At 41.5% G+C, this 26,756-nt stretch overlaps 1 protein-coding gene across 1 annotated transcript in view; it reads right to left on the bottom strand.

Annotated features, from left to right (window-relative positions):
* Positions 1-21,964, bottom strand: part of LOC147684573 (metalloproteinase inhibitor 4-like) — a 55,727-nt gene extending 33,763 nt beyond the window's left edge. Inside the window, exons 1-4 of the mRNA XM_086940416.1 lie at positions 21,799-21,964; positions 13,802-13,959; positions 13,197-13,309; positions 11,228-11,330 (exon numbers count right to left, since the gene is read on the bottom strand). Coding sequence (XP_086796542.1) covers positions 11,228-11,330; positions 13,197-13,309; positions 13,802-13,913 — 328 coding nt within the window. The 5' untranslated portion in view covers positions 13,914-13,959; positions 21,799-21,964. The remainder of the gene's footprint in view (positions 1-11,227; positions 11,331-13,196; positions 13,310-13,801; positions 13,960-21,798) is intronic.
* Positions 21,965-26,756: the final 4,792 nt, after the last annotated feature.

Consider the following 26,756-nt stretch of genomic DNA (forward strand, 5'->3'; position numbering starts at 1 on the left):
GAGGAACATCTTGCAGGAAAAAGATTGGTTAGTGAAATTAGATTTAAAGGACATATATTTCACAATACCTATGGCAAAGGACAGTCAGACGTTGTTACGATTCAGGTGGAAAGGTGCCCTATACCAGTGCCTTTGCTTACCCTTTGGACTCTCCTCAGGTCGTGGTGTTTAACCAAGGTGATGCCCCCAGTAGTAGCTTTCCTGAGAGAGAGTGAGGCCAGATTAATAATTTATTTGGAAGATATTTTGCTAATGTTCCAAGACAGGTAAGCATTGTTGAAACATCTGGCTTGGACTAGTGACCTCTTAGAGAGTTTGGGATTTAGAATAAAGTAGAAAAGTCTGTTATGATCCCCACACAGAACAAATAATTCCTGGAGTTTCAGGTGGATATTCTCTTATCACAACTGATTCTTCCACAGAAGAAGGTACCAAAGATAAGGAAGGAGATAAGGGCAGTCTGGCAAAGGATGCAATCACCCTGAGTAACCAAGCACGAGTCTTGGGACTAATGCCAAGCCATTTCCCTAGGGCCTTGTATCACATAGCTCTTCAGAGGCTGGAGACCTTGAGTCCGAAGAAAGGTTTATGGTATGGAGACCCAATTTCCTTGCCAGGGGATGCTCAGGAGGGTCTGGAATGGTGGTTGAATAACATAGAGGCTTGGAATGGTAAAGCTATCTTCTGGAATGTTCCTGAATGGCTTTAAGAATCAGTTCCCATCAATTAGGGCTGGGGAGTGTATTTAAACAGATTAGAAACAGGAAGAAGTTGGTCCAGGGAGGAACAATTGTTTCATATAAATTGTTAAGAGATGTTGGCAGCCTTGAACGCATTTATAAGTTATTATTGGCCTTTTGGCAAACAGTGTGACTCTGATTCGCTTAGACAACTTTGCAGCTGTTTCTTAAATAAACCGCTTGGGCGGATCTCGCTTGAAAGTTTTGGCAGATCTGGTGAAACAAATATGGTACTTTTGTCGGAATCACAATATACTTTTGAGAGCAGAATACATTCGAGGTCAGCAAAATTTAAGGGTGGATTGGAACTCCAGGTAACTCAGGACTACAGCGACTGGAAGTTGAATCCAGAGGTGTTCAGTATGATTCAGACACCATGGGGTCTAGTTCAAGTAGATTTATTTGTGAGCAGGTTCCCAGGTACTTCGGCTGGAAACCAGATCTCAGGACAATGGCCGTGGACGCCTTTCTCCAGGATTGGGGAAGAGAGGGAGGCTATGCTTTTCCCCCCTTTTTGATGATCCAGAAGCATTGATGAAAGTCAGATCAGAGGAATGCTGTATCATTCTAGTGACACCCTTTTGGAAGTCTCAGGTTTGGTTCCCAGGTGCGAAGGAACAGTAGCAGTAACAGTAGCAATACCCCATCTGTTTCCGGTTTTCGTTGGTCTTCTGATAGAATCAGAGGGAGAGGAATACCATTTGGTTTTCTAAGGGATAATGGACCTTCTTACCTTGAAAATATCCAGGGTACCAGTAAATATTCATGTCTTTCAGGAAAGGCTAAAGAATTATTGAGATATAAGAGGGTAAGGAAGAAGTGGCGTAGTTGGCGCACAGAAAGGGGTTTCGATCCAGTGGAGGCTCCTGTAGCTGAGGTGGCAAACCATCTAGTGTACTTATTCAACTCTTGTCTTTCATATAGGACTATTTACTGTTATAGGTCAGATGTCTCTGCTGGACATGCTTTAGTTAATACATTTACAATAGGGAGTGGCCCTTTGATCAGGAGAGTTATGAATGGAGTACGATTAAGGAGACTTCCTAGGACTCATTATGAATTATAATGGGACATTAGTATAATTTTCAGGTTATTTATTTCATGGCCAGCTAATAATTACCTTTAGCTTAGACAGATCTCTTTGAAGTTAGCAAATTTACTTTGCCTAATTACCTTTAGAAGATTTTCTAAAGGTTAAGGTGTTGAACATTTCTAAAAGATTTTTTTTTCCTGTAGGGGTACATTTTGACATTTGAAAAAGGACTAAAACCATGTCTGAAACCGTTTTCTATCCCTATTTATCATGAGTGTGAGAAGCTCTGTGTGGTGAAATGTAAGAGATCATATAAGAGCAAGTTGCTGGAGTTTAGAGCAGATGGAGAGGAACAGTTATTACTGTCTTATGTCAAACTGTATAAAGCAGTCTCGACATCTACTTAAGCAGATGGGTGAGAGTATTACTGAATGAAACAGGAATACATCTTTCAAGATTTGGTGCTTTTTCTTCGAGAGGTGCTATGGTTAGCAAGGTTTTCAGGGCAGGCGTTTCACTAACAGAAATTTTAAAAGCAGCTGATTGGTCTAATTTGAATACTTTCATAAACTTGTATTTAAGACCTGTGGAGAGCATGTGAGTTGTGTGGAGTTGGATGGCTCCAAACGTGCATAACGCTAGCCTCCGGTCTTCTGATGAAATGGCGATTCTCCAATTAACAAGCAAAGAGAATCTTGATTTCATTAAAGACAATGAAGGCTAAGAATATTTAATCCTCTGCACCCTATGAGGAGAGGAAAATACAAAATATATGAAATAAATAAAATAAAATGAATTAAAAATATATTAGTTAAGTTTATTAGTATGATTAAGGTGGTTAATGTTATATCATGATGTACTTGTGGGTTAATGTATGATTTTATATGCAGACAGCTCATAATGTTTGGCAGGCAATAACGATTTTATCCTGTTTTGTCACATCTTAAAGAAGATGATGACTGTCTGCCTTGTATATGTATATTTTCTGGACATTCTAAAGCTTTATGATGTCTTTTCTGTTCTTTAAAGGGCTGCAATAAAAGTGTATTGCATAATGTTAGCCTCAGTGCTCCTTAATGGAATCAAGATTTTCTTTGCATGTTGATTGGAAAATCACCATTTCTTGATGGTGGGCCCTGGGAGGTACTTTGAAACAAGATGACTAATGGTTTGTGGCAGGTAAAGACTGTAAAGCTATGTACAGGTATTGATGGAAATGTTGACACTCCCACTTAATTGCCAGAACTTTCTTTTCAAGCTGAGTGTACTAGGCTTCCACTTCAGTCGGAGCCCAGCTTGCAAAAGCTATTGAGGCCTGCATGTTGTTTCCTAGATCAAGTAGAAAGACTTCTCTGAGCCTTACCAGCATCGACCACCAGTTCAGTCTTATTCTGAAGGTTGAAATAAGCTATTGTGGTGTCAGGAACACTTCCTTCCCTTTTTTGAATGCATCCTCATGGGTACATCCTCATCCCAACTTGAACTGGGATTTATGGAGGCATTAGAGTGGTTCATTCAGGGTCACCTGTTCAGAATAATGTGGTCACAATATATAGCCATCACTAAAAAGGTTTCTAACTTCTTTTGCTTACTTAGGAGCCAGAGTGTTCCAGATATTGTCTGATGTTTTGGGGGGTCAATCTTGGTTCCCTCCTTCAACAATATGTATGCATAAAAATGTACTTCAAAGAATTAGCATTTTTCATGATGTAGTGCAAAATGGTGGTCCAAAAGTCTTTTCAGGGTGGCTGCCAAATGGTGTTATGTTCTTTGACTGTTTTTTTGTACAGGAGAATGATGTATTTTATTTTGAGCATGCCATAGAGCCCTGAGATCATATTTCTAATGGCATTCTGAAATAATTCAGTGGCAGTTCACTCTTTTATATCTAACGAGCCATAGGTGCATTGAAAAGGGGATTACATATTGACTTCTTGGGTCTAATATTGACTGGTGATAACAGACACATAGGTCCATCATTTTGGAGCACCACCCAGCTTTCATGAGTTCTATTATCATTCGTTTATGGAGGGCATGGTATAGCTTAATTTTTGAAGCTCATTAAATCCAAAGATGCTCTGTACCTGATTCCACTGGTGTGGGGTCTATCACAATTTGGAGCACCCATGGGATTGATCCCCTCACCTTTTCAATGACATCCATTGCTTTCACCATTTCTAATTCCTGTTAAAAAGTCTCCGGTACTGCAGGTCAAAGGAAATATTTTCTGTTTTATTCCTGTGGAGATAAACAGTATGTTGTATTTGAGATCCCACACTTTGGAAACTATGTTCACATCCCTTGAGGATGTTCTCAACCTGCTGTCGTAGATCTATTTTGCAAAACAAAACCACCTCAGATGTTCTGTGGTATGACAAATGAGCATAAACCAGCCCTTCCTTCACTTGTTCACTGGCTATATGAAATTTCATAGTCAATGTTCGCTGTCCATGGTGTATTTTGCCTGTACATTGGTGACTTAGACACCAGCAACTGACAATTTGAGGCTCACGATAACAGCACTTTTTAATTGTTCCTTTGAAGAGATAGGGGGTCTTCTTCCAGAGGGGACTTGCTGTGATGGTTTCCTTCCCCACAGGCACAAATTAGAGAAGAAAACAAAATGTTCATTTTGTTCTGTAGTATATCTCATGGTGTTCCTCTGGTTTTTCAGTGGGCTCTGAATATCTCTTGCATGCGGTGCTTTCCCCATGCACTAGTTGGCCCTGTTTCTTTTCATTTTTAGTGCAGTCTCGGCATGCTAATATGGTCACTGAAAATTGTTGCAGAAAGGTGGAGGCAGGCTCTTCTCTTTCCGCTGCTCTTCCTCACCCCTTCTAGTGGCCACCATTCATTCTCCCAGATGGCTGACAGGCGGATGCTGTGATTCAGGCAGCAGGTCATGGCAGACCCTGACTGGTGGCACTGCAATAGGTCAGCCTCCCCTATGCAATGGAAGCAAGGCTGTCAGGAATGCATTGGCCCTTGACCTCTTCACCACTGTGGAGGCCTGGTTCAGGTTTTGGGGGATGTGTATGCAGCATTAATGCACCAGACACTGCCACACTGGGATCCAGTGTGGAAGAGACAATGAGCAGTCCCACTCCCCCTTTGGCTGAGCCCAGCCCTCAGGTACATCTGAAGTGGGTGTGGTCAATTACAGCTAGCCAGGTGGCTCACTATGGTCATTGGTTCAAATTATTCAAATCCCTCAGTGCTGAATGAGTTGTGTGTGATTGGTCAAATGGACATTAATCCTCATTGAAAATAAGGACATCAACACTGGGTGTAAGTGTTTGATTGGTTCAGATGCTCCGTCCCATCACCACCCCCTTTTCTACCATTTTGCTCGCCATAAGTTGGCTTGGTATGCTCAGACGTGAGTCCCTTGCTCACTTTGCCACTGGATTCAAGCAAGCCTGGCTGAAGACGGCTGAAATGCCAGAAACCGGTCCTCGGAAGCTTGTTTCCGGTCCAGGGAAGGCATGGCTTGGCAGTTCGGGCTGGACTGTTCCCATGAGGCACAGGTTTAGACTGATTTGCATATGGCCATGTCTGAACTGGGGTGGCAGAGTGGGCTAAAGAATGGTGATGGATTAAACCCAGATCTGTTGACTGGGTGTGAGTGTTTGATTGGTTCAGATGCTCCGTCCATCACCACCATCTTTCGTACCGCATTGTTCGCCATAAGTTGGCAGGGTATGCTCAGACGTGAGTCCTTTGCTCGCTTTACCACTGGATTCAAGCAAGCCTGGCTGAAGATGGCTGAAATGCCAGGAAACGGTCCTAGGAAGCTTGTTTCCGGTCTGGGGAAGGCTTGGCTTGGCAGTTAGGGCTGGACTGTTCCCAAGAGGCACAGGGTCAGACTGATTTGCATATGGCCATGTCTGAACTGGGGTGGCAGAGTGGGCTAAAGAACGGTTATGGATTAAACCCAGATCGGTTGACTGGGTGAGAGTGTTTGATTGGTTCATATGCTCCATCCATCACCACCCCCTTTTGTACCGCTTTGTTCGCCATAAGTTGGCAGGGTATGCTCAGACGTGAGTCCCTTGCTCACTTTGCCACTGGATTCAAGCAAGCCTGGCTGAAGATGGCTGAAATGCCAGAAACCGGTCCTAGGAAGCTTGTTTCCGGTCCAGGGAAGGCATAGCTTGGCAGTTCGGGCTGGACTGTTCCCATGAGGAACAGGGTCAGACTGATTTGCATATGGCCATGTCTGAACTGGGGTGGCAGAGTGGGCTAAAGAACTGTGATGGATTAAACCCAGATCTGTTGACTGGGTGTGAGTGTTTGATTGGTTCAGATGCTCCGTCCATCACCACCACCCCTTTTTGTACAACTTAATTCCACAGTCACTCTTCCTAGTCCTAAAATTGAGTTCAATTTAATTAATTCCTAGATAACAATATACAAACTCTCTTAGTGCTGTATTCAGCAATAGTCTGAATACTTATGGTTTGAAAATGCTTCAAACTTGTTTCACCTGCAAAACACCTGCAATGTACCAAACCATACCACACACCCCTCCACATAAAAATATGAGATGTCACCAGAGAAGGCATGAGCCACACCGTTGTCAAGGAGTATGACATGAAGAGTATTTGCAAAAAATCTTTCAAACTGAAAGAGCAAGATGAGTATGCCCCAGAGCCCAGACACAACTGGAAGACAAGCCAAGTTCAAACGAAACATCTTGAATGGGGCTATTTCAAACCATTCATTTTATTTCCCAGTCTCCATATTAAGCCATACAAATAGTTTATCAACTTCCATAGTCAGAGTTGTCAATAGGCAGCAGTGTAAATACTGGTCGGCATGATCTCGCCATAATGTCTTAATAAAAAGGCAGGTCAGAATGCTTTCTATAGGTTTTTTAAAATCTGATCATGAAGCTTTTTATATATAGTTTATTTCTAACAACCATGTAAGATTATTGAACTAAACAGTCCATAAATATTTGAAGCTGTAGCTTGGACCAGTCGATTAACAGATGTAGACCACCTCCTTTTGAATACTAGGGTTCAAAAAGGTGTTGTTTCAGTTTTTGTCAAATTTACTGCCAGTGCATTTGCCGTATCTAATGAACCTAGTATGTTATGGGGGTTTGCTTAGGGGACAGAATCTGGGCTGGATTGGTTATTTAAATTTCTGTTGTGTATTAGTTATCTTTGTACAGCAAGAGTTGTGTTTGATCCTGGACCCTCACTGATGTATCATCCTACTGGACCTCTTTATGAAAATAGATTCCTCTTTACTCCTGCTGTGTCCTTCATTTCTTGAACATTATATTTTTAGTGAAGAGTGTTCTCCTGTTTAAGAGATTATTGTTCTTGGTCATCATGTCTCATAGACCTGGTTTTGGTTACCTGTTTCTAGCAGTACCCTATAGTTGCTGAGGGTCCATATGCTTGTGTAATTATATGGTTTTGCAAACATAACTTTCAAAGCTTATGATTACTCTAGAGAGCACTCAAGCATCTGCTCCTTGATTAAAGCTTGGCTATGATTGCTTGTGCGTCAATTTGCTTGGTCTCAACAAAAAAGAGACTGCCTGGTGCACTGTTTAAAAAGGCCTGAGGCAGCCTTGCGCTGTCATAGAAACAGAAGAGGCTCTTTTTCAACATGAGTCAGCCTTTGTTGGTACACATCGATCAGCACCTGTACCTTCTTAGAGATGGAGGACCAGGAACTGTTTAAGTGATCTCACCATGTGTGCCTTTAATCTGTGGCAGCAATGCCTCAGATTTGATCCCTTCCTGTTGCTCCAGATGGCTTACTCTTGCATAGGAATATAAGTACTCCGCTATAGGCGTTCTGTTGTCCCACAGACCTTGGTGTTGCCCTCTTGCACCATCTACTGAAATTGCGCTCATTAACTTTTTCGCGCTTTTCATATCCACCTATAAAAGTTTCAGCAATCCACACATTTGGTGCTGACTACTGGCTATTTCAAGTACAAACCATACCAGTACATTCATTGACTGCTTACATCTTTCAGTGATCAAGCAGCTATGTGCTAATTTTATTAAGGTAATTCCTCTTCACTTAGTTTAGGATCCAGGCACTTTTATGTTTACCTTGAAAACTACAAAATTGTCTGTATTCTAAAGATTTTTTTGCAGTGATTTAGATTTTATTTTACTGAAACTCTAGTTTTTGTTAGACTTATGTGCTCTTTACATTTGCATTGGGTTTTGGTTGGTGTTTTTCATTTCTTTCTTCTTTGTTTGCATGACTATTGCTCTCAATCCTTTTCTTTAAAATCCAGAGGATCCTCCAGCGAAGTTGTGAGACTTGATCAGCTCTTTCAATGTCTATCTGGATGCTATAGATGAACACAGGCAAAATCATGAAATCCCATGGCCTTAAACGTATGTCTTATGCTGAAGACACTCACTTCTTTCTTACGCATTATGACAATCTCCTGAACCGACCTCTCTTTTTGCTGATGCCTCTCAGATGTCGAAACTTGGGTAAATTCCAACTGACCTCACCTGATAAAACAGAGGTACTGTTAGTGGGAGCTCTCCTCTTCTTGGTGGCCTCAAACTTGAACTCTCCTCCCTCTCTTTCCATCTCTGCCCGCAATCTTGGCTTTGCTTTTGATAATGCCCTCAGGTTGCTCCTCACATTTTGGAGACTCCACAAATAGTTCCTATTACATTCAGCTCCTTAAAATTGTTTACCTTCTCCCTATTGAATTCCGGGACACTGTGGTACGAGCTGTTATACTCTCTTGGAATTTATTATGGAAATTCCTTTACCGTGGGCTTCAACAAAACATTTTCTAGCTTCACTTGGTTCAGAAGGGAATGCTGGGGTATGCCTTATATCTAATCTTCCAAGTCTTGCTTCTATCTGACAATTTCTATCTAAACTCCACTCACTACATATTATTCAGTGTGCCTTGTTTCTCCTATTTTACCATTGTGCTCATTACTTCTCTGATCCTCTCTACCTCCTGACAAAAATAGTCACTGGACTTCCACAGCTCTTGGTGCTCATCTTCTTTAAGTCTTCTCCCTACACCATATACACCTCACTATAAAATCTGAGGCAGCGCCTACTTTTACATTTCACTCAAACAATGGATACTTCTACTTCTTGCACTTTGCAAACAAGACAATTTCCAGATGTGATGCAACTTTTTTAAGTACACCTGTTCTCTCATTAAGCTTGCTTCATCTCCTTCATTGTTGTCGCTGGCACCAGGACACCATTGTGTTAGGATATTTGCATGCTCTGAAAAACCCACCAATTAATCAATCAACCAGTTATTCTGGTGCAATGATGTGTGATTGTTGGGTAAATCAGTGGAGGATTATGTCTTGATTAGACAAAGATGATATTAGTTTTAATAATATTGTTGATGCCAGAGTGTCTATTTGTGGCCATAAACATGCATCTCAAGAAAATACTCCTCTAAAACTCAAAAGTTAAAACTACTGTAGAATTGTGGCCAATGGAGAGATGTGTGGGGATTGAATGAAGGAATATAATCTGGGCCTGGATTGGTTATTATAGATTCTGTTCAGGAATTGTTTATCATTTTACTGTGGCTACCATACCTTGGGCAGTTGAGCCTGCAACCCCATTTATGTAACATGTATTGCAATTCAATTCAAAAAGCACTTTATTCAAATTTGCACACTAACACCTACATGCATCAAGCGTTTTTGAAGTCAGTAAAATTGCGAATCGCAAAAAAATGGCATTTGCGATCGCAATTTGAAGAGTAGAAATGCATGAACCTCAAATCTGCGAAAAATAGTAAATTTTCGCAAAAATAAGGAATCGCAAAAATAAATCTGTGAAAACCATTGCGATTTCTCGTTTGTGATTCGCAAGTAAAGAATCGCAAATAAGGAATTGCAAAACCTTTCATTGATGCATGTACCTGTAAATCCTAAAAGTACATAAAAACAAACAGTTCAATAAAATCACCTAAAAGCAGTACAAAACTCATAAAGAGGCATGAAACTCCCCTACTACCCACGATACACAAAGACAAACATGATAACTATTTAAACATGAGAGATACAATAAAGCGAGCCTCATTGAATAAAACTAATTGTAAGAGAAGGGGATGTATGTATTTATTAGCAAATTTAGGGCCAATAAAAACAATATGTAAAGTGTCCAGGGCAACAGCCATTTCACAAGTGCAAACTGGGGGCTCCGATGGATTATGCCAGCCCGCTATGAGCTGGGGGACCACATTTATATGAAAATAAGACAGAAATTGTGCTTGCAAAACTGGCAAATCAAATGTCAAATACACTTCTGTTTTACACAAGGATTTAATCATGGCATGATGAGTACACACATGTTTAGACAAGGTGCCTTCAACCCTTTTCATGCACATTGGCATGAAATGTCTCCTTGGCCCATAAAACATCTAATTTGTTAATTTGCTCTGATCCACAAACAAGTTTGGGTCTAACAAGGTCACACAAAATACCTTTGACATATTGCAGCCAGGGAATACGATGGCTATAATCCAGGCCCAGACAAAATATTTCTTTTAGATTCCAGATCATTTTTCAACGAGACAGAAAACAACTATTACAAGGGGCAGATTTGTATACAACCATGAATAAACCATGCATCCAGTTCTTCATGCACAATCTCTGGGGATACCCTCTGCGGTATCCTCAGGATCCTCCTGAAGAATTTATTTTCAGCAACTTGGATGGGGTGGCAGTGCTTATATAAAATCTTATCAGATCTGTTCTTTAGAAAAAAGTTCCTGTGTATTCCCGATTCATCCTTCATTTGTGGAACACTAAAGACGCGTGGCTCATTTTTCAACCCAATGCTGTAAAATCACATGGAATTAAATCGCAAAGCACATACCTCAGTATAAAAATATGATAAAAAGGCTTTATGCCCAGTTTTAAGGGAAAAGATATGCCTTGTCAATTCTTAATCCAGGCCTGCTAAGTACAGACTAGAGAGTAGTGTGTCAAGTACACACTGCTGCCATACTCTTCTACAATGCCAAGCGGTTCACGTGTTATTGGTGCTGAGTATCAGAGTACATTTTCATTATTAGAATAATAATCAACCTAGGGGCGCCCAATCCCAGTAGCTTCTAGCCCAATACAGCCTGACCTACTCAATGAAATTCAGTATTAAGGTTCATCAATGCACAGTGAAACAAGGAATTCAGTTTCATGGCTCGCTTATTCAACAAAATGAGTGTAGCATTACATGGTATGATGGATATTCTTTTCACAATTTTGTCTTGGTCAGTAGAGTCATATCAACTGAGTCTCCTACTGAAATACTTCTAGTGACAAAAGGGATGGTATGAAACTTATAGCTGTACATGTTTCCAGATAAAATATGTTTTCTGTGGGATCAGCTGCATGAAGTGTTAGCGAAAAAGTTCACTCAAGGCGGAGCCACGTAGTGAGATCACACACTGGTGTAATCTATTCAGACTTACCTGTGATCAGGTACTCGGTATTGAGGGTAGGCATCGGAATGGTACACATCTGAATGTGTGTTGTGAATTGCATGTTGCGAATCTCTTCGCCACCTTTGAATATCTGTCAGAGGATATTAAAAATGTTTCAGGATTTCCACATAAACCTCCTCCCTAGCATCAGTAAAAGCTTTTCTAGTGTTTTCATTTCTCCCTCGATTGGCTCTGCAAAGTAAAGCATAATGACTACCAACAGTGCCAGGCAAATCTGCTTAGAAGTCAGAATAGACTGTAGAACAGTAAATTGGTAATAAGTACTAAATGTGTTGTATCTTTCATTTAGAATTACATTTCCATATTATCATACAGTCTGCTAAATCTGAGCCAAACATAGCTGTAGCAGAGATATAAAAATTGAACATTATACAACCTAAACCGCGAGCAACTACTCCACCTTAGGTGGTAACAAGGTTTAACAAAATCCCCTATCACTCTGAAAGAGACCAGTATTCTTTAGCTAGGATATACTTCACAACTGGGAATTTCTATTACTGAGGCCATAGCTTTATTGCAATGTACAGTGGTACATAAACATTTAGGTTTTCTGCAAATGTGAAAAACATAATTTATGACTTAAAAGAAAATACTATTTTTGATATGCCATAACATTTTCATATTTGTGCTGAAATCATATCATAATAGGCACTTGCATTAAATAATATTGCAAAGTAATTTACTGATCTATTTATTCCATTTATTGTAACCATTTACTAAAAAACAAAACCTCACCTCCCTGTAACACGAATGGCACCTCCTGGTTTGAGTGATATTTATTTATTTATTTTGAGTATTTGTAAAGCGCGACTGATACCTTGCAGGCTTCCTGGCGCTGGAGAATACTCCACTGACGGATAACCGGGATAACTGTCGGACGGGCATTTATTGGGGGAAAAGCCAGGTCTTGATGCGTTTCCTAAATGGAAGCAGTTGTGAGATCTGGCGTATATCAGTGGGCAAGCTGTTCCATAACTTGGCCGCTGCAACACGGAAGGATCTGCCCCCGGTTCTAGCTTTATTAAATCTGGGTACCTTTACCAGACAGGCCGAAGATGAACGTAGGTCTCTGGTGGGAGTGTACCACAGAAACAGGGCTTGCAGAGGTTTGGGTCCGAGTCCGTGCAGGGCCTTGAAGACAATGCAGAGGGACTTGAATGCCACACGTTGTTTTAAGGGTAGCCAGTGTAGCTCGGCCAGAGCTGCTGTGGCCGAAGACCTCCGCGTCCAGCCAAGAGCCAGCTTGGCGGCGGCAGATTGAATTCGCTGTAATCGATCCATCAGCGTGACTGGAGACTCAAGGAGCAGGGCGTTACAATAATCGAGGCGACTAAGTATCGTACACCTGACTATCGACGCCCGGGCTTGTGCAGGGAGAAGTGGCATGATTTTACGCAGGGAGCGTAGCAGGGCTGTGCAGATCCCCACTGTTTTTGTTACCTGGGTTTCCATGCTCAGCTTGTTATCGAGCATGGCTCCAAGGTTGCGAACCGAGGCGACTGGCAGCGGTTTGTCTCTAGTCTCTGGGGGCCAGAATTCACTCGGAAACTGGCGGGGTATGTTGGTGCCAGAACAAAACAGGACCTCTGTTTTAGAGGAATTAAATTGGAGGGATAGGCCTCAGTAACGGTAGTTCTCAATCATGGATGATCTTAGCAATGGAATTTCAGAAAAGGGGGTTCCCTAACCTGCTAACTGAAATAGCCAATTACTGCAGTTTTGGTTACTTCCTTAACCTAAAATATAACTCGGCATGCATCACCAAGAGGCTCAAAGTTCCTCACTGTGATACAATACTGAGTGAAGCACTCTACTGATTCACATTGCAATATGTATATATACAATCCTATAATTTATATGAAAATTACTGTAGCCCAAATTTATGGCTTTCACCTTCCAAGATCTGATGGCAAATTTTATTGCCGAAAATCATTACCTCCAATACATCAACTTCACAACGTATGAGCAGGTCTTCTTCATTCGGGATCTCACCATTGGGGTAATCTACTGGTGGAGGTTCGGAGCAGCTTCGAAACACCCCTTTAATAACTGAACAGAGAGAGTCAGCAGCAAATGACAATGACAGGCAAATTAATGTGCAAATCAATACTAGGAAATGAAGCATTGTTTGTTGTTATACCATCTATGTCAGATCCCCTTTGTGACTCTTTCTGGAGTCACCCTGAAGAGGTTAAAGAATTTGAGTGACAAAGGCATTAAAATGGGAAAGTGCTTTCTTGACTACAATAGGTCAATGGCTATCTCTGCATCATTTCCATGTTCCTGACATGTCTAAAGTGTATTCCACATCTCATATGGAATCCAAGGGATGCACACCTTTTCCATTGATAGCACCTTCTGTGAGAAGCAAATCCGAGAGAAAATGGGACACATGAACTTATTATCAACTGGGCTAGAAATATACAGGCTGTGAGTGGCTCATGACTCCTTACATCTGGTTGTTGTTCTTGCTGACTCAGGTCCTGGGCAATGAAATATGAAGATGAACATACCAACAACATGTATTTTAGACAAACTCACCGACGCTTGAATGGCAGAAGTCTCTCTGCAAGTGTATCAAATAACAACTGCAGGCATCTGTAGGAGAGGGGGACAGAAGGAAAAGTAGAGCTGCTGCCACCACCAGCCACATCTTGCTACTTATGACCTCTGGTAAAGTATTGATGCTGTTGAAGAGTCTATCAAGAGGAAGAAACAGAAACAATAACTTTTAAGGGTGATGACAATGTCATGACTCTGCCTTTATGAGGAAAGGGAACTTCTTAGTGATTGGTCATGCAATTCTACAATACACTCACACACTCATTAAACCATGCTCAAAGTTACCAAGGACACGTTTGTAAGTAGAGAAAATGTCAATTTCTAATCAAAGCAATTCCTCAGCAAGGCAAGACACAACTCACCTCTTCTATGCCTTCATTTTGTAAAGCACTCCACTTAACATACTCAAATACTTGTGCATTTGGTACTCTAGAATTCCACAAACTCCTCAACAAATCCCATTCACTCTAATACCTGAACTCACGGTGTTACAATTTTCACTTACCTGAATTTTCCCTTTCTCTACATACACATCAACACTCATGTTGTTCCACCTGAAATGCAGGTCTTCTACACTTACCAATTACACAGAACCTACACTAGCATTGCTTCACCTTAATTTATCCCACTTACATTATCTATAACAGCGCTAAGCAACGTAATATCAAATGAAATATGGGCGGCTTAACTTTATATATCTTGTAATTGCAGCAGCCCACTAACTGCTTGCTGTTCTGTAACTCCTAATAGATCTTGTCTCCACAAATCAGTACCCCTGATCATCAAAAATGTAAATGGGAAAGTGGGAGGGCATATTGAGACCTTGCCCATAGGCGAAGGAAATCTCAGCAGTAAGCGGGTCTTGATGACAGTATTCAAACTGAAAACTGGCATAATGGACTGAGCTTCTTCTTTTGTCAATCCCCACTGTCGCCGAGGATAGAGGGAGGCTTTTTTCTTCTTTCCTATCAATCCTTTTGAGTTTATCTATCCAAGTATGAGATATGGGGCTTCATCCTATTACTCATTTGGGCTGAGAACGCATCAGAAAAAGAATGGAGAATTGATTGACAGGGGAGACAGAAAACTCCTACCTATTATATATATTTTTCCAATAAATCATAGTGCCATCATCTGTGCATTGCTAACTTTCAGCTTGATTGGCACTTCCATTAGTGCAGAATGCAGATTGTGTGTTTGATGCTATTCATATGTAGCCACGCAGAATGTCCACAGTGTGCAACATACACAATACAATTAGTGTTATTGGGAGACTCAGGCAAAGTTTAGGTAAGTTAGACAAAAGAGACCCCGACTTCAGTACATTAAGTTGTCAACTCTGCTGGACAATGTGGTCTGCAAGATGTACAGGTTTTTTCTATAGATATATTTTTGTACTTTGCTCTTTAACTTTGCTCTCTAATTGGATCTTCACAAAACCTAATGTATTGTAAGCAAATGACCCCCTCTTTAAAAATGCCCTACTTTATGAAGCCGTCCATAATCTCCTTGTGTTTGCTTTGTTCTCCCTAAGTTGGCAGAGTATGCCCAGACGTGGGTCACTTGCTCACCTTGCCACTGGATTCAAGCTAGCCTGGCTGATGAGGGGTGTTACCCCAAAACTGGTCCCAGGATGCTTAATTCTGGTTCAGGGAGGGAAGGCTTGGCTTGGCAGTTCGGGCTGGACTGTTCCCATGAGGTACAGGGTCAAAACTGATTTGCATATAGCTGGGCCTGAAATGAGGTGGTGAAGTGAGCTAAAGAACGATGATGGATTCAACCGTGAACTGTGAATGGGGGTGAGTGTCTGAAAAGTTTCAGCACACCGTCCATCATCTCCTTGTGTTTGCTTTGCTGGATTGGCACAAACTTTAACATACCTATAGTAAATAATCCTTTCTAGCTTTTGACAAATTGCGTGTAGCTTCATAGGGTGGTGAAAGGTATTATACAATTAATGAGCAAAGGAACAAAAGAGTGGGAGTCTGAGCTCGAAAAGATGGTGTGGGAGTACAGGATGACATAACATGAGACTGTTGGACAAAGTACATTTTGTTTGCAGTGAGGCAGAGTACCACATTCCAAGATGAATCCTGGTTGGATTAGGAAGAGTATGAAAGTGGATTGGGATGTTGATAGTGTTAGATGGTGTATTGTGACATTGCAGGGAAAGAAAAAGTTGTATTTTGAGTCTGAAAACAAAGTAAAGGAGGAACATTTGGAGGAAGGGCAATGGGTAAGAGTGAAATTGGGTAGGAAGGTGGTCAATGGGGAAAGCAGGTTTAGTGACCCCAAAACAATTGTCAGGGTCATAAAGACCACAGTAAAGCTTGAGGAGGGGAGTATTTTGCACATGAGCCATTTGGATATTGTCAAGCCTAATGCGGTGGAGGGTTGTCAAGAGGGTGAACATGGTGTAAGAAAGTATTGGTGGTTGGAAATTGCATGTGATAATGAGCAGAGGGTTGACAGCAATGTAGCAGATGAAAGGGAATCGAGTGGTGTAAGCATACAAAGAGTGGATGCCAAGTACAGTGGACCAGAAGACGCGCCTGGGAACAACACCTCTTGACCTGGAGAGGAGAAGGAGAAAAGGCAGAATTCACATACAATGTATAAATTCTAATGTGAAATGCGGGTGGTAAATAAAGTTTGGGAAAGTAATTAAGGGGAGGGAACATTGAACAATAAAGCCTAAGAAAATGACATTACATTAGTATGGTGTGATGACCTCTCCCCATCCCATTGTCCAATCACAAGTAGGGGATTTACGAATATTGAAACATTAGAGGGTGGTACATACACTGAGAACAGTATAACCAAGGTAGGCTCAGTCAGTTAGATTGTCTGACTTGTCACCGACCCATCATTGCGGCAGAAGACGTCAGATGCCACGGAGGTCAGATGCGCTGCTCGAGCACTCTGACAGAAGATTCGAGAAAGGAGAGATGGAGAGAAAGAAGAGTCTGGGAGATTGCTGAGGGAGAAGAATCTGTCCATCCAGAAGGGGGAAGAATCTAGGAGAGTAGCACCAGAGAGGGGTGTAATGCTGGCGTTGCACTTAGAAGAGGTTACCTGTCCTGAACCTGTCCTGATCTGTTGGCTCTTGACTATTCGGGAGTCCCTTTCCCAGCTCCTTGGCCAGGGGTTGGTCCTCACACCATTCTAGGTAAATATATATCTGTGTGGTATGTCCTTTCACCGTTTTCCTTTTCCACCCTTTCCAGGTACCAACGTCATGAGATTTTACTAAGTCTTTATGTCTTAGATCTTTATTTCTCCTTGAAAAGTTGGTGTTTTGATATGTATTCGTATTTGACCCACAAAATTATTGCATGGATAACGTTTTTAAAGCTCTCCCAAATCTGTGGTCATTCAAAGAAATAAAAGTAAATGTCATTTATACCTATTATGCTAACAACCTTATCTATTTACCAGAGGAAATTGAGAGTTAAGGTGATACGGTATTGGTAAGAAATGGTGTACAGGTATAATTCACGATAAGGTAAATAAAAGTCCTGATCACCAGCGGTGATTATCTGCTTATTGTATGCATGTTTATGGGCCCAAGTGAGTATGGTGTTTTAGAATACCCCACGCTGGTATTCTCGCTGCATCAAAGGGAAGGGGGGGTGTTGTAATGGTAAGTTTACTTTAAGGTAGATCCTCAGGCTCAAGTATAGAGTCTAGAACTAGTGAGGCTCCAAGTATATATATGAGGTAATGTAACCACCTTGTGGGGAGTTTGCGAGGGGTTGGTTTCCTTTGTGCTAGTTGCTGCATCCTTGTAACAATGTATCTTCAATAAACCAATCTACAGTTTGTAGTGTGTGGAGATTATACACAGCACAGAATTAGAACCTTCAAATGGAGGATTCACTCTCTCATCCTGTAGGACCTTTACCATGAGCAGAAGGTCTGTACATTACCACTGATGAGAAAATACCTGGAAATTCACATTGATTGATGTTATGGTTCTTGTTCAGAGAGTAAAAGGAAAGGAATCAAACCATGGTGAGGTAGCTGTGTCTGTCTTGTCCATGGCTTTGCGGGAAGGCAATGGAGTCAAAGAGTCAATGTTGTGTTTGAAATGTACAACAAGACGTCTATTATGAACAGCAAAAGGACAATCAGAAGGGAAGAACTCGGACACCAGTTACAGAGCATCTCACCTTCCCAGATTGTCAGACAGTGGAGGAAATTCCTAAGCCATGTAAGGAATAAAACAACTCTCATCACATTTCTTGTTAACGACTAGAGGAAACCAGAGTATTTCATAAAACTTGAGAACAAAACACTATTCGAGAACTTGGAGATAAATGCTATAAAATCACATCTGAAGGGAGCCACGAAGTGCCCGATCTCAACTGTACACATGCTCCAAATTAAGGTTATGAGGCAGTAATGATAAGCTCAGATGACACCAATGTGTCTATTATGTATGTGGGATTCCAAGACATAATCATGGCTAAATAGTTTCTGAAATCTCGTACTAAATAATACATGCAGGACCTTGGCATTGGGAAAATAGTTTCAACTCTTGGTGAAAATGTTAGTCGAGCTATGATAGGTCTCCATATGTTTACTGGATGTGACACAAAAAGCGCATTTAAGGGAAAAGGAAAAGTAGGTGCATTCAAAATCTTGTCTGCTAAAAGACATACACAGGGGGAAACAGCCATTACAATGAGGTTTTTACCATGTTATGACTTTACTATGCATTTTTTACCAAACATGTTTATACCAGGAGTATGTTTTTACAACCTATACCTTTACCGCACTTTTAAGGTAAGTTGGAGGTGTAGGGAGCCTCCCCCCACAAATGCATTGTTTTATATGAAAAAACAATGTGTGGTAAAGGCATGCATTGCAAAAGCATAAGCGCTGAAAAAAAACGTGTGGTAAAAAATACGCGGTTAAGGCATGCAATGTATTTCCCTGCATTGTTCCATCATACAACCATACAGAAGAAACGTTTTAGCAGCTCAGAATTGTATGGCATATCCCAAAAGAAATAATGGACAAATTGGAGCAATTCTCGTGCTTACTGTGTGCACCAAAATATTTGGTTCATCACATGAATGCCTTGAGGTATCACCTATTCTGCGCAAAGAAGGGTGAGATAGATAGTCGTAAACTTCCACCTTGCATGGACTGTCTAAAGAAACATGCAAAAAGTGCAAATTATCAAGCCGCTATGAGCAAGAGTTGTCTTTGAATGATTAACAGATACCGATTACCGACTCGAATTGGAAGTTGGAAAAACACGAGGGGGCAGAGCAACTGGTGGTGGACTGGATGGAGGGACAGTCAGCACCGCAGGCTGTGTTAGATCTACTAGCTTGCAACTGTGTTTGGAACTGCAAATGGCCAACAAGTGTCTGCTGTCTAAATTACCTCAAGTGCGCAGACATGTGCAGACTTTCTGCCTGTGAAAATCAAACAGACTCAGAGAATGATGACACCGATTCAGAAGAAGAAGATGATGACGACAAATGTGAATGATAAAATTGTGTTTATGTTCACTCATGACATACATTGCCTATGTAAGATGTAGCAACTATTATTATTTGAAATTGTAAATGAAAATTATGCATATAATCTATATCAATATATGAGGAATACCATGAAGTTGTATTATTATTATTTTAAGGACCATATCGTTAATATTAGAATTATTAATCATAATTATTTTTAAATAGTATTACATATAACCAGTCTGGTGGAATTAGGTTTATTTTCCACATATTATGATGAATTTGAATGCTATTTATCAAAAATATTAAAACCATTAATAGTTTCTGCTATGGTTGCTAATCCAATAATATCAGAACAAAGGCAAAGAGTGGTGCTGTTGAATCACAAATTTTCCATCTCAATGCATCCATACCTTGCAATTTACCGAGTGGTACCAATGGCCTAAATTTGGGGTCCTGACTCATGGCCTAATACTCTCCATTTCAATAGATGTAAAGTCATGAAAACTGAGTGTCTGATGTAAATATGCATCTGTGGTTTGGCAAGAAGAGGCTAGCTATTTATTAAACCTATACGGCACTTTTGCACCTTGTACTTTGAGTTTCTCACCCTAAAATACACATGTTGCCTCCTAGCTCTTAGGAAATACAGAAAACAGCATGTATGCACACCCTGCCACCTCCCCTTAACCCCAAACTGTAGTTTAGAGCTTCGTAGAGTGAAAGAGCATATTAAACAATTACTTTTGGCTACGGTGGCACTATAGAAACACCATATGAATACACACATACATTTCGGCAAGTGTTGGCACTCAAGGTACCTGTGAAGATGGATCTCATCAGCAACCTCAGGTGGTATATTTAACTCAATCTGTTGGACGACCACTCCATTGGCTCAGACCATTGAGTACAAGGCCTGAGCACCTATCAACAAGTATAGCTGCTGATAACCGTATTTGAATGGAGTAAACCATTTAATTACTGCGAGACTTTGTAATAGGTTAATTATAAAAACAGATTCATCGCCACTTGAAATAATAACCCAACACACGAATGCTTGGTCTACTGAACAAGGAAAGATGAAAAACAGAGGGAACATGTTGGGATTCATTACTAATACCTTTTAGTTGATGCATTAGTCCATTGATTCACCAGGCCAGCAGATACAAAATGTTTTTGGTTAAAAAAAAAAAAACAACATATGTTGAAATAAAGATAACTGCACTGTTTTCCCTTTCTAAAAACAAATAAATAAATTCCATCCACGATTTTTTAAAATTGAATTTTATTTTAAAATTGGAAGTGCACGAATAACCTTATGGGGCACATGGAAAACCCTAGTAGAAGGGGCAGTGGGCTGCTTTATGCATCCCTGAGCAGAGCGATCTTTATTCCATTTATCAAACAACTATCCTTAACCGAACACAGACAGCAAAGCCCCTGCACTATACAATTACAGGTAATTATTGGTAATATTAGTGTCCGTAGAAGTAGTAAAAGTAATAGAGCCCACCAATATGAAATCACAAATTTCGAGAGTAGATAAACATAAGTTGACATATATCAGTACAGAAACGTTCTTTTCTTGGTGTAGTATTTCTGTTTATTGTTCCTTTGTATAGGCCAACACGTGTTTCATCGCAGGGAACAGACTGCGAATCTTCAGGGCCTCACAAGTGATAAGCGAAAATGCAGTAAATGAGAGCACCCGGTAGGGGCATTTCATGGAATCCTGTATTCGGAATTCCAAGGAGTATCAGTTTGAAGTTTGCGGGATTTTGGTGAATCAAGATTGTTAAATATTCAAGTAGTCACCGGGAGGAGAAACAAATGTTGGTACCAATTAACCGGCGGGTACACCTAGCTGGTACCGGTCTCCCTCTTGTGGTTCCCGGCGCCGTTTTCCAAGGACGGACCTTAACCGAACACACACTTTTCTCATAAACTCATACATGATTTACTGCTGCAGAGTAATATTGCTGCTAAGTGCAGTGCCAGATCCTGAACTAATGGAATATGGTATGCATTCCTCATCACCTTCCTGTAAAGTCAAAGACTACTTAGACATATATATTTTTTAAATCATGCTGTAAGTTTGGGAGTGAATCTCATAAACACTCCGAAGAGGATTGGCCACACCTGCACTTTATATTTACTCAGTAGGTTGTAATATGAAGCAGGTATCAAGGACTTTTTCAGTCACAATGTAGCCCTCAGCCGTGAACAGAGAAAATTCCCTTTCTTCTCATTCTGCAAATGTCACCTTGCCCTCTTTAGGTAGACACAGAAAGGCAGCCATCTTGTCCATGTGGCTACATTTCCAGCCTAGGTTATGAACTACCCTAAGTGGCACCCTATAATGACAAGAGCAACTCAAAACAGAAAAAGCACAAGAATAACAGCATCAACAAAACAACACCCACAACCAGAAATCATCATTATAATAGTATTAACAGCACAATAAAAATAACATTGATGAAACATATAAATTCAGTTCACCTGTTTAGCTTGGCACGCGTCACCCTGGATTGAGTCGATTAGGACTAGCCTGTTTTTGTAATGCTGACGCTCCCTATATAAGCAGTGGGGCTGGTTTGACGTGTCTTGTGCAGCAGGTGGTTTGGCAGTCTGCCTAGTTGTGGGCGTGCCTATAGTAACAGTCTGTGCAAAGATAATAGATAACAATGAGTTTAATGAGGCAGTGACGTGGAAAGGGAAGTTGGCAGAAGTGATACAAAGACCCGTGAAGGAGAAAACAAGAAAAACAAACAAGAAACAATAAAAAAAAATTAAAGAACCACATTAGAAGATTTAAAATAACATTTTATGAAACGGGGATGTCTAAAAGGGAAGGTAAGGAAGATGTAGAAATAGAAAAAATTGAAATCTGAAGAAAAATCACAATTATAACAATGTTTAAAATAAGAAGGCAATGAACAAAATAAAGCAGACAATGAAAGTTTCGGAAAGAAAATAATCAATTGAAAAACAGTAATAATTATCACAAAATAAATTAAATAACAAAAGGTGATGAATGGAGAGAAGAATATAAACAATAAAAATAAATATTAAAATAAAAATAAAGAGAGACATAGACAGTATAAACCACCCTGTAAATATATTGAACTACCGCTGGATAAAAAGGCATGTCTATAGAAAATAATGGAAAAATAAGGAGAAATCCAGAACTAAAATTGCAGTATAGGTAGCTCCTGACTTTGACATTTTGTAAACTTTCTTCTAGGTATCTAAGTCTACTACTGCCATTGTCGCTGTAAAACATGGCAATATCATGCGGCACTACTAAAAAACTGTATTCTAATTAATAATGATAGCTTACCTTCTTTGTGCAATAACTGCTTATCACACAAAATGTTCCCCGAAGTTGTAAGCAATCATCATGTTTAACAAAGATGCTGCCAAAATAAAATGTCTGAAAAATAAACTACAGGCAAAAACACTGAATAAAATCCTGCCAGTTTCCCACAGCATAAAGAGTGCCAATAATAAACAGTGATACAAATAAAGACTAAGGAGCCGATTATGATTGCGTTTTTTCCCAATCCTCCGGGCCGGCGGAAGCCACCGCCAGCCCGGAGGTTGCGGAGAAACCGCTGCGGAGCCTCCAAAGACCCACCGCCATATTAGGATGGCTGGCGGGTCTTGAATTCTGTCCGCCGCTTTTCCGTCGCGGTCGCAGTACGACCGCGGCGGAAAAGCCCTAATATGGTGGAGGTGTCTAACAGACACCACCAGCCATATTAGGATGGTGGGAAAAACATGCTTTTCCACGGCGGCTTTTCTGCCGTGGAAAAGCATACAGACTTTCACTTTGGGAGCCCGTTGCGGGCCCCCTGGGTGAAGGGAGGGTGGTAGTGCACATGGGGAGTACCTATGGTACCCCCCTGCATTTGCGTGCACAAAGCAACAGGCACTGCGCGGTGCCTGCCGCTTTGTGCATGCAAATGCAATGCATGCATTTTTAGAATTGCGGCGGGTGCAGCTTGAAGCTGCACCCGCCGCAATGTTAAAGATAGAGGATGTGACCGCCACCCTGGCGGTCACATCCTAATCTGATCGGAGGGAACGCCGCAGCCCCTGCGGACGTTCCCTCCTCCTCAGGGGTCGCAGACGGACTCAAGTCCGTCCGCGATCATAATCGGCCCCTAACTATGCATCCGTGCATTATGCACCGCCCCTGCACATCAAACAATTTGGTGGAGTGAGCATCATGTTTAACACGTCTTTTTTTTCCCGCTGGCTCTATCTGCCTCTCCTTATTTACCTTCCCCTGATAACATCTAGCTTGCTCTCAAATACCTCTTGGCTCCAGCACCTGTACTCCCCTTGCAGTCTTGAGTGGCATACGTGCCAAACACCAATGTATCAGATCCATATTTTGGATGATGACACATCACTAGACTGGTTGGAAAAGAATTCTTGTCCTAAAATGTTTCGGAAGTGAGTATCATTTGATGTGGGAATAAAATTCAAGTTAGATTTGTTGTATGATTGATCTGTGTAAAGTCGACCTTTTTACAGTCAATATTTTAGAATTGATATTTTTTGAAGAGCAATTATTTTGCAACATGTGTTTCACATGGAGCTTATCCCTATGACTTAATCAGTTGAGTTCACCCCTTTGAGCAACCATTCCTTTTGTATTCACCACTTCTTGAATAAAGCCCACCATTCCTTTCCCAACCAAAACACTCAACACAACCAACAGTCCCAAGTGCAAGCTCTCATCAGAAAGCCAACTATGCATCATCATGTGCAGTGATCCCATTAGCTAAGCTCTGCCATAATTCCGTGATCAAGCCCTCATGGCAACGTTTGACACTTTTACTGTAAAAGCCATCTATGTTAGACCTGGTATCCTTGGCGTGGTTTTTTAGTCTTTTTGCCTCTGTCTCCTGTATTTTTGCTGTGCTGAATTTTGTTTTTGCTCGTCTAGATGCTTTGGGCTCTTTGCCACTGCTGAACAGTGCCAAGGTGCAAGTGCTCCCTCTGTAATTGGTGAAAATGGATTGCTGTTTCCACGATTGGCTTGTTTAACTTACTACTAAGTCCCGAGTACAGTGCACTGTCTGTGCCTAGCGCATGTAAGTCGAATGCTGCTAGTGGACCTCCAGCACTGATTGTGCCACAAACAGAATCAGCCTTTCAAAGGGGTCTCAGACCTGCCACTGCAGTGTCTACTGCTTTGTTGTCCTGGCAAGTGCACCAACTGGCCATGGCCTAATCTTCCCTTTTATTACCTGTGAGTCACCCCTTAGGTAGGCCTAAGGTACCCCTGTGGGTAGGGTGCAGTGTATGTGAAAGGTAGGACATGTGCTGATGTGTATGACATGTCCTGATAGTGAAATACAGTGTATTATGTTTTTCACTATTGAAAGTCTATCTGTCCCATGGGATAGAATGGGAGTGTATTTATAACATCTTATAAATATAACTTTCCATTGGGAGAAGATAGAAAGTTGGAATTTAGTATGCCTGAAAAATGGGCTTTTCGAAAAGATGATTTTTATATTGTGTGTTTGAAAATAACACTTTTAGAAAGTGGCTATTTTCTTGCCTTGCCATCCTGTGTGCCTCTGCTGTTTTGTGGGTTGGCTGTCTGGCTTTGGAGTGACAGGGGCTCGGGATGTGCATTCACTGTAGAGAGCCACGGGGGTTGAGGTGTATCCTGCCTTTTCTGGATGAGTCAGGGCTGGACTAAATAGACACGGTCTGCATTTAGAGTAGGGAGAGGAAATTTCCTTGCACCTGAATAGACCTGGTCTGCCTTACACAATGCTGTCTCCACCTCCTGCTGGGAAGCTGGTCCAGAGAGGACAGAACTGCTTTTGACTGGGCACAGAGCCACTCTGCCACCAGAGAACAAAGAGAAATGGAATATAAACATTGGGGACCAGACCCCAGAACCTTAGAACACTTCTGGACTCAAGAGGAACCTCTGCCAAATAGAAGAGATGGGACAACTAAAGGAGAAGTACTGCCCCTTTGCGGTGTGCTGTCTGGGGTTGGCCTGAAGTGGATGTTTCTGCCAAGAAGAGGATAAATACTTTGCTCTGTATCCTGCTTGAAGAAGATATCCAAGGGCTTAAAGTAGAGCTTGCCTCCAGGCCTGAAGTCTCAGGGACAGAAAGACTTCACCACCAGCTCCCCTGAACTTCCTTGCTGGGAGTTCTGACCTGCCAAGAGATGCCTGTTCCTGTGTTGGGCCTCTGGAGGCTGATCCTGCTGCTGGGGGCTGTAAAAGAGATGCAACTAAAGAAGCATGATGCATCCGCACCCGTTTCCGAAGCATCACCACTGTGCCTCTGAAGAAAACTGAGGATGTACCTAGTCGCGCCTGGAGAAATCGCTGCACGCAAATCCCATGCACCAATCTGTGCAGTCCAAAATCACCACACTGATTCCAACACAGGCCCTGCTGTGCGAATGCAAGAACTGACGCATTATGAGACCACAGCTGTAGAGATCACTGAAGCGTCATTGCCACATCAAGAACTGTCACATCCTTGAATCCCCATGCATCGTACCGGGGCGCCAAGTCTACAACAATGCTGGGGTTGCAGTAAGAAACCGACGCATCACCTTCCCGGACAGTAGAAACAGATGCATCACTGCATCTTCAGTAAGGAACAGATGCATCACCTCCCCTGTGGGGCAGTAAGGAACCAACACATCCCCTTTCCCTGGTGTAAGAAATGGATGCATCACATTCCCTGGGCTTAAGGAACTGACACATCACTTTCCCTGCAGCAGTTTTTGTTTATGATTGTGACGCATCCACCCTACTTTGTGCTGAAAGTGTTGCATCTGTAGTTTGCTATGAACAGAACTGTTTTTACCTTCCAAAAGTCATATTTTGATTATTTTATGTTGAATTTTGGTCATAGTGGTCTTTTTCTGCTTTAGATAAAAATTACTTATTTCTCTAAACAGTTATGGTGTCCATTTGTAGTGTTTTCCCTGTATAACTGTATGTGTGCACACATGCTTTACACACTGCCTCTGAGTTAAGCCTGTCTGCTTGTGCCAGCCTACCAAGGGAGTTGCCAAGGGTTATTTTAGATGTGTATCTCCCTTACCCTGATGTGGAAGAAGGGCCCCTACTTGGACAAAGTTGCAACCCATTGCCAACTATAGACCCCCTATTCTAACAATCTATGATTCTTGCCACAGTACCACCTAAATACCTCTCCTCCAAGCTTTGTCTCAAGCTCTGGGCAACTCCTGCCATTGAAAAGGTGAAGCCAATCTTGCACATCTGCCTCTGCCGATGGAGAAAATAGTGGTGTACGGATATTCTAGCCTCGAGCCATCTCCATGTCACTGCTCTCTCCTCTGCTCTGAAATTTGCCGGGTTCATCATACTTCCAGTCGCTCATCTACTTCCTTTAAAGCCATCCTTGGCCTCTCTGCAGTACCACAGAAACTTCTACACC

The sequence above is a fragment of the Lissotriton vulgaris genome, chromosome 10 (genome assembly GCF_964263255.1).
Source record: "Lissotriton vulgaris chromosome 10, aLisVul1.2, whole genome shotgun sequence".
Lineage (NCBI taxonomy): Eukaryota > Metazoa > Chordata > Amphibia > Caudata > Salamandridae > Lissotriton > Lissotriton vulgaris.